Source organism: Lepidochelys kempii, chromosome 7 (assembly GCF_965140285.1).
Source record: "Lepidochelys kempii isolate rLepKem1 chromosome 7, rLepKem1.hap1, whole genome shotgun sequence".
Lineage (NCBI taxonomy): Eukaryota > Metazoa > Chordata > Testudines > Cheloniidae > Lepidochelys > Lepidochelys kempii.
Genome location: NC_136386.1, coordinates 105,143,487 through 105,156,695, shown reverse-complemented (window position 1 = coordinate 105,156,695; position 13,209 = coordinate 105,143,487). Strand labels below are relative to the sequence as shown.

Below are 13,209 nucleotides of genomic sequence, written 5' to 3'. Positions count from 1 at the left end.
GCTCTCTCCACTTGTTGCTGATCCTCTTCCCATTTCCCCATTCCCTCTTGTGTGTTCCCCCCAGTCTCTGCATTCCTGCTTCTTATTCTAGAGATTAGTAAGGCCCAGCTCTAAGAAGCTGCCCTTGCCTTACTTTGATTTACCCATCCTGGCTCTTCACTTGCAAATTACGCCAATTTAGATCTTTGGGAGTCTAAGTGCTAGGGAGTTTGTTAATGTAAGGAAATCTAATGTTACACTTTACCTCTGAATTTGGCCATCTCTCCCATATGCACCATCATGGCAGACACAATCAGCCGAGATGCTTTGGCTGACAAGCTCTACGTTTAAACATCTGGAGATTAGAAGCGGGGTATTCTCTGTGGAAGGTTCTAGGATCTGAAATTCACTCCCTCCATTGATCTGATAGAACTTGAGCCTATTAACCATCAGGTCATGATATATGGCTTATCATTTATTTCCAGGCTTTTGCCAGAAGGGCTGACTGTGAAGAATGAATTTGATTTTAATAGATTTTTAAGACTAGGCGAGAATGCATTATGATCATCTACTCTGACTTTCTGCTTTGTACAGCCCATAGAATTTCACCCAGTGATTCCTAAAGTAGAAGGAATTGTTTCTTTCCTATTATGTCTAATTTGGAGGGGGAAAATCTATTTGATTGTACTTGTGCTATACTGTGTGATTCCTAAATTATGACTGTGCACTCAAAATATCTGGTGGGCACATTTTAGAAATCTAAATATAATAATAAATTAAATACATTATTTATGGTAACAGACAAGGAAAAACTAATGTTGAAAAGGAGATATCTATCTATCCTTTCCTTCATTCATTTTGTTTCCCCGTATGTGTGTGAACACACACAAATATAAAATGTGTGTGTAAACAGATATAGATACCTCCTTTTCCATGTGTGCGGGGTCAAGATCTATATGTCTAACCAGAGAAATGCAGAGTGCCTCCAATCTCCGTTCAGCCAAATACTGAAATCCTAACTCAGGTTTTACTCAGTCTTCACTCAAGGATATTTATATAAATAAACCATTTGTGGTACATATATGAACATTACACAAAATATGACAGATGTTATTAGAAGTGAATCAGGAAAGTTGGGCTTTTCTAAAGTCTAGTCTACCCTACAGAGTTAGGTCAATGCAAGACAGCTTACATTGACCTAACTATGGAAGTGTCTACACTTAATTTCACTCCTGCTGACGTAACTGCCCTGCTATGCCGACTTAACTCCACCTCCATGAGCGGTGTACAGTCAAGGTCAATATAGTTAGGGCAACGCAGTGTCAGCGTAGACACTGCATTGCTTGTGTTGATTGTTACTAGCTTTCAGGAGCTATCCCACAATGCCCGACACTGACAGTACAATTGATACAAGTGCTCCCGGTGAGGATGTGCACCGCTGACATCAGGAGCAAACTGCAGACATGCACAAGCAATGTGATTACTGTGGTGACTGTATGCCAACATATGTTAAGTCAACTTAATTTTGTAGCGTAGGCATGGCCTAAGTCTGAGCCAACTTTCTATAGAGCTGCTGTTCCAGAAATGAAACACTGTTGTGTTTTCACTAAGGGCTACTTTTCAAGGGAGTTTAAAGAAGAAAACAAATAAAATCTAAAAAGGGCACGTAACAATTTCCCTGTGCAGGATATAAAATCCCAGCAAAATAAAAAGATAAAACACGTTAGCATATGCTAATGCAAAAAGTATATGCTTTTAAACCAAACTAAGGAATACAATCATAAAAATGTACAACTTGAAAGGACCTTGACATGTCATTTGGTCCTGTCCCCTGCATTGAAGCAGGACAAAGTACTACCCTGACAGGTGTTTGTCTAACCCTTTTCTTAAAAACCTCCAACGATAGACACTCCCCAGCCTTTCTAAGTAATTTATTCCTGTGCTGAACTACCCTTACATTTAGGAAGTTTTTCCTAATGTCTAACCAAAATCTCCATTGCTGCAATTTAAGCCCATCGCTTCTTGTCCTGTCCTCAGTGGTTATAAAGAACAATTTATCACCCTCCTCTTTATAACAATTTTACATACTTGAAGATTTATGTCCCCCCTCAGTCTTCTCTTCCATAGACTAAACAAACTCAGTTTCTCCCTCGTAGGTCACTTTTTTTCATAGATATTAAGGTCAGAAGGGACCATTATGATCATCTAGTCCGACCTCCTGCACAACGCAGGCCACAGAATCTCACCCACCCACTCCTGCAAAAAACCTCTCACCTATGTCTGAGCTATTGAAGTCCGCAAATCATGGTTTAAAGACTTCAAGGAGCAGAGAATCCTCCAGCAAGTGACCCGTGCCCCATGCTACAGAGGAAGGCGAAAAACCTCCAAGGTCTCTTCCAATCTCCCCTGGAGGAAAATTCCTTCCCAAACCCAAATATGGCGATCAGCTAAACCCTGAGCATATGGGCAAGGTTCACCAGCCAAATACCCAGGAAAGAATTTTCTGTAGTAACTCAGATCCCACCCCATATAAAATCCCATCACAGGCCATTGGGCCTATTTACCATTAATATTTAAAGATCAATTAATTGCCAAAATCATGTTATCCCATCATACCATCTCCTCCATAAACTTATTGAGTTTAAACTTGAAGCCAGATAGGTCTTTTGCCCCCACTGCTTCCCTTGGAAGGCTGTTCCAGAACTTTACTCCTCTGATGGTTAGAAACCTTCGTCTAATTTCAAGTCTAAACTTCCCAATAGCCAGTTTATATCCATTTGTTCTTGTGTCCACATTGGTACTGAGCTTAAATAATTCCTCTCCCTCTCCGGTATTTATCCCTCTGATATATTTATAGAGAGCAATCATATCTCCCTTCAACCTTCTTTTAGTTAGGCTAAACAAGCCAAGCTCCTTGAGTCTCCTTTCATAAGACAGGTTTTCCATTCCTCGGATCATCCTCGTAGCCCCTCTCTGTATCTGTTCCAATTTGAATTCATCCTTCTTAAATATGGGAGACCAGAACTGCACACAGTATTCCAGGTGAGGTCTCACCAGTGCCTTGTATAACGGGACTAAAACCTCCTTATTTCTACTGGAAATACCTCGCCTGATGCATCCCAAGACCGCATTAGCTTTTCTCACGGCCGTATCACATTGGCAGCTCATAGTCATCCTCTGGTCAACCAATACTCCAAGGTCCTTCTCCTCCTCCGTTACTTCTAATTGATGCATCCCCAGCTTATAACTAAAATTCTTGTTATTAATCCCTAAATGCATGACCTTACACTTCTCACTATTACATTTCATCCTATTACTATTACTCCAGTTTACAAGGTCATCCAAATCTTCCTGTATGATATCCCGGTCTCTCTCTAAATTGGCAATACCTCCCAGCTTTATATCATCCACAAACTTTATTAGCACACTCCCACTTTTTGTGCTGAGGTCCCAAAACCGATCCCTGAGGAACTCCACCGGTAACCTCCCTCCAGCCTGACAGTAGGACCCGCTGTAGTCTCCCTGTTAACAAATTCCTTATCCACCTTTCAATTTTCATATTGATCCCCATCTTTTCCAATTTAACTAATAATTCCCCATGTGGAACAGTATCAAACGCCTTACTGAAATCTAGGTAAATTAGATCCACTGTGTTTTCTAGGCTTTTAATCATTTTTGTTGCTCTCTTCTAGGTTTTCTTCAATTTAGCTACATCTTTCCTGAAGTGTGGTGCTCAAAACTGGACACAATACACCAGCTGATGTCTTGTCAGTGCTGAGTATAGGGGGGAGAATTACTCCTCATGTCTTGCATGCAACACTCCTGCTAATACATCCCTGAACAATGTTCGCTTTTTTTTGCAACAGTTTAACATTGTTGATTCATATTTAGTTTGTGATCCACTATAACCCCCAGACCCATTTCTGCAGTCCTTCTTCCTAGGCAGTCATTTCCCATTTGGTATTTGTGCAGTTGATATTCCTTCCTAAGTGGAGTAGTTCGCATTTGTCCTTATTGAATTTCATCATTAAATTCAGACCATGTCTCCAGTTTGTCAAAACCATATTGCATACTAATCCTGTCCTCTAAAGCACTTACAACCCCTTCTAGCTTAATATCAATTACAAATGTTATGAGTGTACTCTCTATGCCATTATCCACATCATTGGTGAAGAAAATGAATAGAACCAGACCCAGGACAGATCTCTGTGAGATCCCACTCAATATGGCCTTCCAGCTTGATTGTGAATAATTGGTAACTATTCTCTGAATATGGTTTTCCAGTCAGTTGTGCATGCACCTTATAGTAGGTTCATCTTGGCTATATTTCTCTAGTTTGTTTACGAGAAGGTTATGTGAGACAGTACCAAAAGCCTTACTAAAGTCAAGATATAACACATCTACCGCTTCCCCCCGCATCCACAAGTCTTGTTACCCTGTCAAAGAAGGATATTAGGTTGGTTTTACATAATTTGTTCTTGACAAATTCATATTAACTGTTGCTTATTACCTTATTTTCTTCTAGGTGCTTGCAAACTGATTGTTTTATTTGCTCGATGATCTTTCTGGGTACTGAAATTAAGCTGACTAGTCTATAATTTCCTGGATTGTCCTTATTTCCCTTTTTTTAGATGCGTACTATATTTGCCCTTTTCCAGTTCTTTGGTATTTCTCCCCTCCTCCTCGGATATACTCCTCTATCATTTTATCAAAAGTTAATGGGGGACTTACTCATAATTTGAAAAGAAGGGACTACTCTTTGAAGAGTTATGCTTCCATTTCAGTAGCTGCACTTCTTTTGAAATGTTAGAATACATGTTTACTCACCAAATCGCTTTCTTGTCCACCAGTGTGGTTCTTTAATTGCTGAGAATCTAACGTCTGGGTGTAACCTGAGCCTGTCATAAAGATCAGTTGTTCCACATTTTGGCTGGCCTATTATGTAGAAATGAGGAAGACAGCGCAGCCGATAGTGCTTATCCTTATAATGATACAAGTGGTTCCAAAATACTTTTCTGAGGTAATCAAATATGGTCCGAAAACGCTTTGAATACAGTGCATATGAGTTTGTTGTGTAAGGATCTGTGGTAGTATTGCCTCTATATTCTTCATACCAACAAGGATTCTTGCTATTTGGAAGGAATTTATTAGGAATTACTGAAAACATCTGCAACATAAAGAACAGTAATTTCAGTCAAGGCAGCAGCAAAGTTTATAATCACACTTTCTTATTTAACACAATTAGTGAACACAATGCAACCACTATCATCATAATCTTTCTATTTTTTTTTTTTTTTTTTTTTGGCAATTGCACAGTAGAGATAAACCTCTCCTGCTGACCGAACTGGAGTCAGATCCTGCACAGCTGCATGAGGTGGAGAGAGGGTGCAGAGCTAGATGGAGAAAGGAGAATATTCATACACTCACTGGTTTTAAGGCCAGAAGAGACAACTATGATCATCTAGTTTGACTTCCTGCATAACATAAGCCATAGAATTTCACTCAGTAATTCCTACAGTGGAGGAATACTTCCTCCTGAATCCATAAGTGAATGTGATAAATCCCAGTAATTTACGGTCAAAGTACTGCACTTAATCAAGAGTCATACAATGCCTCTCACAGCTCCCCCGGAGAATATGCATCCCCGAACCACCCCAATGGCTGCTGGCACTTTTAGAGTCCAGCCCAATTCCTGTCGAAGACAATGGAAAGGCTCCCAGTGACATCAGTGGGGATTGGCTTAGGTCCTAAAGAAACAACTGAGTCCAGAAATATTTGAGAATAAAACTGAACAGATTTTCCATTGTATTGTATCACTTAATACCAGAAGTTTTGTTTTTGTTTTGTTTTGTTTTTTTTGAGGGGGGAGGGTCGCTGGGGGCGTTAATGAAGGAAAGATTGAGGACAAAATCAATGTAGTAAAAAACCGTCTTCTGCTGTTAGCTCTATCAGGTCTAACCAGAGGCACTGTATGATTCTTTCTTAAGTGCTGTACTTTGATGACAAATTGAGTGCTTCCAGCCTCCATTCAGCCAAATCCTGAAATCCTAACTCAAGTTTTACTCAGCCTTCACTCAGGGATAAATCCCATTTCTGATTTTACTGAAAGACTTCCCAATTTAGCCCATTGACTCCAGTGGGAGCTGAGATGCTCGGCCTTCTCAGGATCAGGCCTTATCTTTATGCTGCGAGCTCAGCTAAACTCTGTGGAGCCTGCTGGACTCTGCAGTGCTACTTAATTTATGGAATCCTTAAAATAAGCTTGCAAAGAATAATCATTAGGAACACTGATTTAGCCAAAGATAAAATACTCAGATCAAATTAACTTCCAGTTTTTAATTCTGAAATACAAGATTTGCATGAGTGATTGGAATACCAATTACTAGATTTCTGGGAAGGTACACTAGCATTCAGTTATTAAGGGAGGCTGTTTTTTATTTTATCAGTTAAATGTTTTGGCACATCTGACTAACTCCTCTGAATTATTTTGAATAAAACGACAAGGAATAAGTTCAATGTAATTATACTACTCTTGCAAGATTGTCAGACTTCTTGCCTCAGATGTTCAGATCATTTATATAATCCATCTCTTTTGCCTGTGGCTCAAATACAAATAATACATACATGCATGCATGCATACACACACACACAGAAATGTATATGGAATAACAGCAAATTATTGACTAAGGTGAAGATGCAAATTTACAAGACTTGTGTGCGGTCATCCCTGCTTTATGGTTCAGTAACGTGGACTACACATGCTAGGCACATAGGGAAATTGAATAGTTTCCACATGAGATGCCTGCACAAGGTCCCAAAAATAAAGTGTGAGGACAAAATACCAAACACAGAGGTGCTGGAGCATGCAGACTGACACACTTAGAAACCACTATCCAGAAGAAGAGGTTGCAAATGCTTGGTCATGTCAGGAGAATGGGAGAAGACTGTATCCTCAAGAATATTTTGTACGCTGAGATTCGAGCCAGCTCTAGAAAGTGGGGTCACCCTTTATGTGTTACAACGATGTGTGCAAAAATGACATGAAGTTGTTCAGCATCAATGTAGAAAGCTGGGAGGGGCGCACAGAATCCCAGTGCAGAATGTCTGGCACTGGATACAGCTCAACATGAAGCAGCTTTGATCTAGAGGATGGAAGCAAAGCAAGAAAGAAGAAAGCAGCGTGCTATAATCTTGGACTACAACTCAGACAACACATGAAACTGTGAAATTTGTAACAAGCTGTGTTGCTCTCGTTTTGGGCTTGTCAGCCATAAGCGGATTCATCAGGCACTTGATTAGACCGCTTATGCATATACCATGGTCCAGTGATTTGACAGTTGCATATTATAAATATACAGATGTATCTATCTGTAGAGACAAGTCTGCAGCAGTTGGTGTTCCAGATCCTCAGCTGGCATAAACTGGCATATCGACTTCAATTGAGCTATACTGTTTTACCTCATCTGAGGATCCAGCCCAGAATACTTGAAACAAACAAACAAACAAAAAAAACATACATCAGTTTCAGGGGGAGTTTAGTTTATACTTACATGCAGTTCTTGTTTCTTCAGGTCTTCTAAATCTGGACGTTGTCTGTTTATAAACTCAATCTTTGAAGTAATAGTGTCAATAATTAATTTAATGCTTGGATAATCCTTTACATATGAAATATTAATTTTAGAAGGCTGGTAATGGTCTTTCATTTCACTAAGGCTTTCATTGTCCATTAAGTTTGGATTGCCAGTAAAAGCTCCATAATGGAATGGCGAAGGTATTAGCAATAGGCCATGTTTGGCTCCAGTCAGTATGTATGATGCCATCACTAAAGTCATTATTATCAACCCAAATATCAAGCTGCATAGCTTCCCTTTCCTCAAGCAAAAAAATCCATTCCAGCTTTCATTATGATCAGTCCTTACTTCCAAAACTGCAAGCAAGCTCATCTGCTTACTATCCACATACAAAGGAATTATATTTTCTTGTTTGCACACAGGACACTTCTGGTTATTATGATTAGACCCACGGCATCTGAAACAGTGTTTGTGCAAGTCATTTGGTAATAACTGTATGCAACAATTAATGCAATGCCTCATATTAGTACCGTTAAACTGCTTATTAATGAGCCATGAATAGCCAGAAAATATTTCTGATGCATACAAATTATTTTCTGAAAACTTGAAATAATTTAATTCCTTGCATTATTATGATGTAGTAATTCAAAAAGCCAGGTTCAAACCAAAACACCTAAAATATGCTGAAATTAATACACTGCCTCAGTCACAAATGAAAAAAATACAAATAAAGGTACTGTGGACATGTTTCATAAAGATTTGGCTCCTTAAGGGAAATCTAGTAAAATAAAAAGCAACCACAAGTCTTGCTCAAGTTTTTCCCATTGAACAAAATGAGATGGAAGAAACTTCACTATATAGTGTGAAAGTACACAAAAAATAAAAAGACCTCATTGTCCTCTGATGTATTTAGGAGTAAGCAATATATGTAGCCCAGACAGAAGGTGCCTTGGAAAGTCCCATATGCTCTCAAAAAAGGTAGGTTCCAAAATGGAGTGCTGCTTCTGAAAGTTTCATCTACATAAAGGTAGCTTCAAAGATCTGTGTTGCATAACCTAAAATAAAACAAAACAAAATATATATATGGATATATGCCAATGGATAAGCCATTACATTAATCAGCTGCAATACAAGTACGATCTATAACTTGCAAACAAATTCTTAGTTAATTTAGCAACCTTAATTGAAATGTATCTTCTACTTAAAGACAAAAAAAGTATAGTTACAAAACTTAAACACACTGAAAATTTGGAAACTCAGCTAAAAGTTTCCAATCAACTATCACTCTCTTTAACCCGTAATTAGACTCAGATTGAGAGCCCTTTGCTCACTCTCTTGATCTGTTACTCTTGTTCAAGTTGCACCACTGTCTTCAATAATTGCTCACCACTGTAACTAAACAGTTTATAATCTGGCCCTTTCTTTGGAGATCTCTTCAATTGAATACATGAAGGCCCTTAGGCATCACAAACTAACGTGTTAGGGCACCTAAAGTACCTAGAAAATCATAGGAACAACACTGTGATCCACAAACCTAGGCTCCCTATACGATGAATGGGAAGAGACAGGTGCCTTAGAATATGATTCACAAAAGAGAGCATGGTAGACGGCTCCTTACCTAAACCAGCCAATGGGAGATGCTGATGTGCTAAGGCCCACCCCTTTCTCAGAGATAAGCACCTAAATCCAGGCTGCAGGGAGGTGCCTACCTCTAATAGCTATCCACGAATAGGAACCCCTCTCCTAGCTTAGGTGCCTATATCATTTCTTGTAGGAACCAGTTAGGTGCCTGACTCACTCCATGTGAAACAGCCAGAGCCACAGACAGTAGGGGTTTTTCATAGAGTCATAGATTCCAAGGCCAGAAAGGACCACTGTGGTCATCAACGCTAACCTCTTGTATAACACAAGCCATAGAATTTCCCCCAAAATAATTCCTACAGCATATCATTTAGAAAAGCGTTCAATCTTGATTTACAAGATGTCAGTGACAGAGAATCCACATGACTCTTGGTAAATTGTTCCAATGGTTATTCTCACTGGTAAAAAAGTATGCCTTATTTCCAGTCTGAATTTGGCTAGCTTCAACTTTCCACCATTGGATCATACTATACCTTTCTCTGCCAGAATGAAGAGCCCCTTATCAAATATTTGTTTCCCAGGTAGGAACCTATAAGGTTAATCCAATTACACCTTAACCTTCTCTTTTATCCATCCATATTTATCCACCAATTGCCCAAAAGTCCTACAATGATTAACTGCAAATTCCTTTATGTATGATATGTATCCCCTGCATTTTCATTTCTCATGACATGAAGATTTCCCATCAACTCTAAATATAAAACCACTGTATAATGGTAAATATTTTGAATCAAAGATGAAAACTCCCAATACATTTATCATCCAAATACAACTGTGTAAGTCTATATGTCCCTTCATATAATATTGGCACTCCATTCACCTGAGGCTCTCCAAATGTTAATGAACAATGAAGCTTTACAACATCCCTCTGAGGTAGGAAAGTATTATATCCATTTTAGAGATGGGTAAACAAAAGCTTATTTATTTGGTAAAATAAACAGACTGAGTTCCTTGAGTTTAACAGTATACGGCAAATTTTCTAACCCTTTTTATCTTCCTGTGGTTTTCCTTTGAACCCTGTCCAATTTATCAACGTCCTTTTCGAATTGTAAACACCAGACCTGGAACAGTATTCCAGCGGGATTTACATCAGGGCCATCATGTCAGTGGTGATGACCTAATAACTTTTAGCCCAGTGGTTAGAGTACTCACCTGGGAAGTGGGAACCCCAGGTTCAATTCCCCCTTGCCTGGCAGAGGGGAGAAAAGATTTGAACATGGGTCTCCCGCCTCTCAGCAGAAGACTCTGGTGTCTGAGACTCCAGGATATTCTCATGGGGCTTCCCTCAGTCTGTCCTTTTGAATCTGCTTGACTGTACAATAATACTTAAACAGTCACTGGGCGACACACACACACACAAATAAAAGGACTCTGTAGCCCAGTGGTTAGGGCAGGGGTGGCCAACCTGAGCTTGAGAAGGAGCCAGAATTTACCAATGTGCATTGCCAAAGAGCTACAGTAACATATCAACAGCCCCCCGTCAGCTTCCCCCCCGCCAGCACCGCTGATCAGCACCTAACCCGCCATCCCTGCGCCTCCCGCCTGCTGCGATCAGCAGTTTTGTGGTATACAGGAGGCTCGGGGAGGGGGAGGAGGAGGAGCAATGGCATGGCAGACTCAGGGGAAGGGGCAGGGACCTTTGGGGAAGGGGAAAGAGCTGCATGTGGCTCCAGAGCCACAGGTTGGCCACCCCTGGGGTAGGGCATCTACCTGGGGGGCAGGAAACCCTGGGTCAAGTCCCTCTGTTCCAATCACTCTTCATTTATCCACTGTGGAACAGTTTCAAGAGGACCATAATGAGGGACTTAGGCACCCAAAAAACAGAACTTATTTGCCTAAATCTGGGTTTAGGCACTAAGTAGCATCCTGGATTCCACCCCTTCTGCTCAGTGTTCAAGAGTCTAATATGTGAATACCCAACCCTCTTCCTGTTCATGGAAACTGCCTCTATTATATTCCCAGATCAGAGACAGCATCAAACAAAAAGCAAACACACAATTTGCACAAGCCCCTTTGCTGCTCAATCCTTTCACAGGGCACCCACTGCAACCAGAGCTGTCGCCTTTGACCTCCTCAGCAGACTGTCAATCCTTAAAGGAACAGAGCAGAGGTAAATCTAACCCTGATATTCCCTTATGAGTGCTACAAATCCATTTAACCAGAGGGGAGGAGTAATAGAAGCAGTGGCTCAAAAGGTTGGAAAGTGGTGTTTGACAGTTTCTTTCAACACTGCAGGGCCTTTTAAAGACAGAGTGGAGAGTCCAGTTGAGTGAAGGTTGTGGATGTGCTGGCAGTCAAGAGCAAGAACTCAAGATAGGAGCTCTGGTAGTTGGACTGGGTAGCTCTGGGATGTTGTGGGGGGCTACAGATGACCCATGATGTACAGAAAAGTCATTGAGAAACTTACCATTAGCAGTCAGTTTACATTTTGGAAAGGCAGTTTTGCAATGAAATGGTTAGGAATGTTGTGTTTCTTCAATAAAAATATATATTAGCAGTGTCATTTGAGAGCTAAGGCCCCAGCAAAAGCACTTAAGCACGTGCATATCTTTAAGTATGGGAGTAGTCCCACTGAAGTCATAGTAGACAGAGTTCCTTTGATCAGGGTAAAGGCTGGATACAGTATCTCATGCAAAGACTTCCAAGCACTGAAGTCTTCAATGGCACTACTCACAAGCTTAAGTTTACAGGTGCTTTAGTGTTTATTTAGATTGGGGCCTAAATCATTGCCATTTAAATACTTCACCACACAGGTGCTCCTGTAAAATCAGAGAGCAAAGTCATTAATAACTTCTTTATTTAAAAGCAGTTTTGTTTGAAATTACCCTACTACAGGAAGAATTCAGAGCAGAGAAATCAGAAGTGATAAATCCAAGCATTAGCTTCCCAAAAAGAGTTACATTCTTTTAACTAAGGCCAGAAACTTATTTTTTTAGTATCTTAACTCAAAATCAGATATGCTGATTTGCTTCAAAGCTTTTATTTTATTTATTCATTTAGTTATTATCTTCTTTTAAGTTTCCACATATTCAGGAAAAAAAATTAATTTGATTTGTTTTGTTTTCGACAAAGCTAGGAGGGCAGGGTGTCCAACACAGAGCTTTTGGGGTAACAAACAAAATATACTAGCCTCTGGTATATTTAACATCTAATAATCCTTTGGTTTGGGCAAAGTAAGCCAGAAAAGCTTTTAAAATAATTTTGGGGAAAAAAAAAAACAACACTACAGTGAATGTAAAGTGAGAGGGATAGCAAAATGATGAAGGAAGCCAAGGAGGAAAACAGCTGGGATGCATTGTTATCAATGGGTAATATTTAATTTTGTTTTTAATATACCAGTAAACTGTGTAAACGTCTCTGTTGAGGGGGATCTTATTGAAGTCTCTCCCTTTCTCACAGTCTTCAGAAAAAAAAAGATAATAAGAATCAAATACCCATAAGTTAGAACTTGGTACAAAGCCTACTGAAGACATTGGAAAGACTCCCACTGATTTCATTGGGCTTTGGGTCAGGACACTATGCAGTGGAGATGTGGACACTGAAAGAGTTACCACTCTGTAGCATGAAACAATACCAAAATTACAGTTCTGATTAAATGTATTTTGACATACAGCATGAAGCCAATTACGGCTTCACCACTCCTTAAAGAGCTGAAGATTAAAAGCTACTTAAATACTCAGTCTCCCTGCTAAGTGATACCATGACAAGAATGTGCACAACCTGAGTATATACAGTACTCCAAAGTAATCCAATGCTGGGCAAGAACAAAGATGCCTACTTCCAGAGGGTGAATATGCTTGGTCTGACCTAAGTGTTCTATGAAGCTGAATACAAAGTAACAATTGAAGACCTAATACCTCTTTACAAATCTCTGCTATTGAAGTATTTCTCCCTTGAGCCACTGTCACCATTGTCAGACAGGGGAATAACATGACTCACTTAAATAAAAAAATTGCACACTTAAGTAGGCAAAATGTGATTGATGAAGGAGAAATGGTTGAATCTGTGACAGTGCTTA

General features: G+C 39.8%; 1 protein-coding gene across 5 annotated transcripts in view; it reads right to left on the bottom strand.

The window, feature by feature from the left end:
* The window catches only part of CHST15 (carbohydrate sulfotransferase 15), a 129,027-nt gene that overhangs the window by 51,718 nt on the left and 64,100 nt on the right, over positions 1-13,209 (bottom strand). For all 5 annotated transcript variants that reach the window (XR_013636089.1, XR_013636088.1, XR_013636090.1 and 2 more), the window contains exons 2-3: positions 7,530-8,605; positions 4,807-5,146 (exon numbers count right to left, since the gene is read on the bottom strand). Coding sequence is in view for 2 of the 5 variants with exons in the window: in XM_073354128.2 (XP_073210229.1) it covers positions 4,807-5,146; positions 7,530-8,072 (883 nt within the window). In the remaining 3 variants the exon portion in view is untranslated. The remainder of the gene's footprint in view (positions 1-4,806; positions 5,147-7,529; positions 8,606-13,209) is intronic.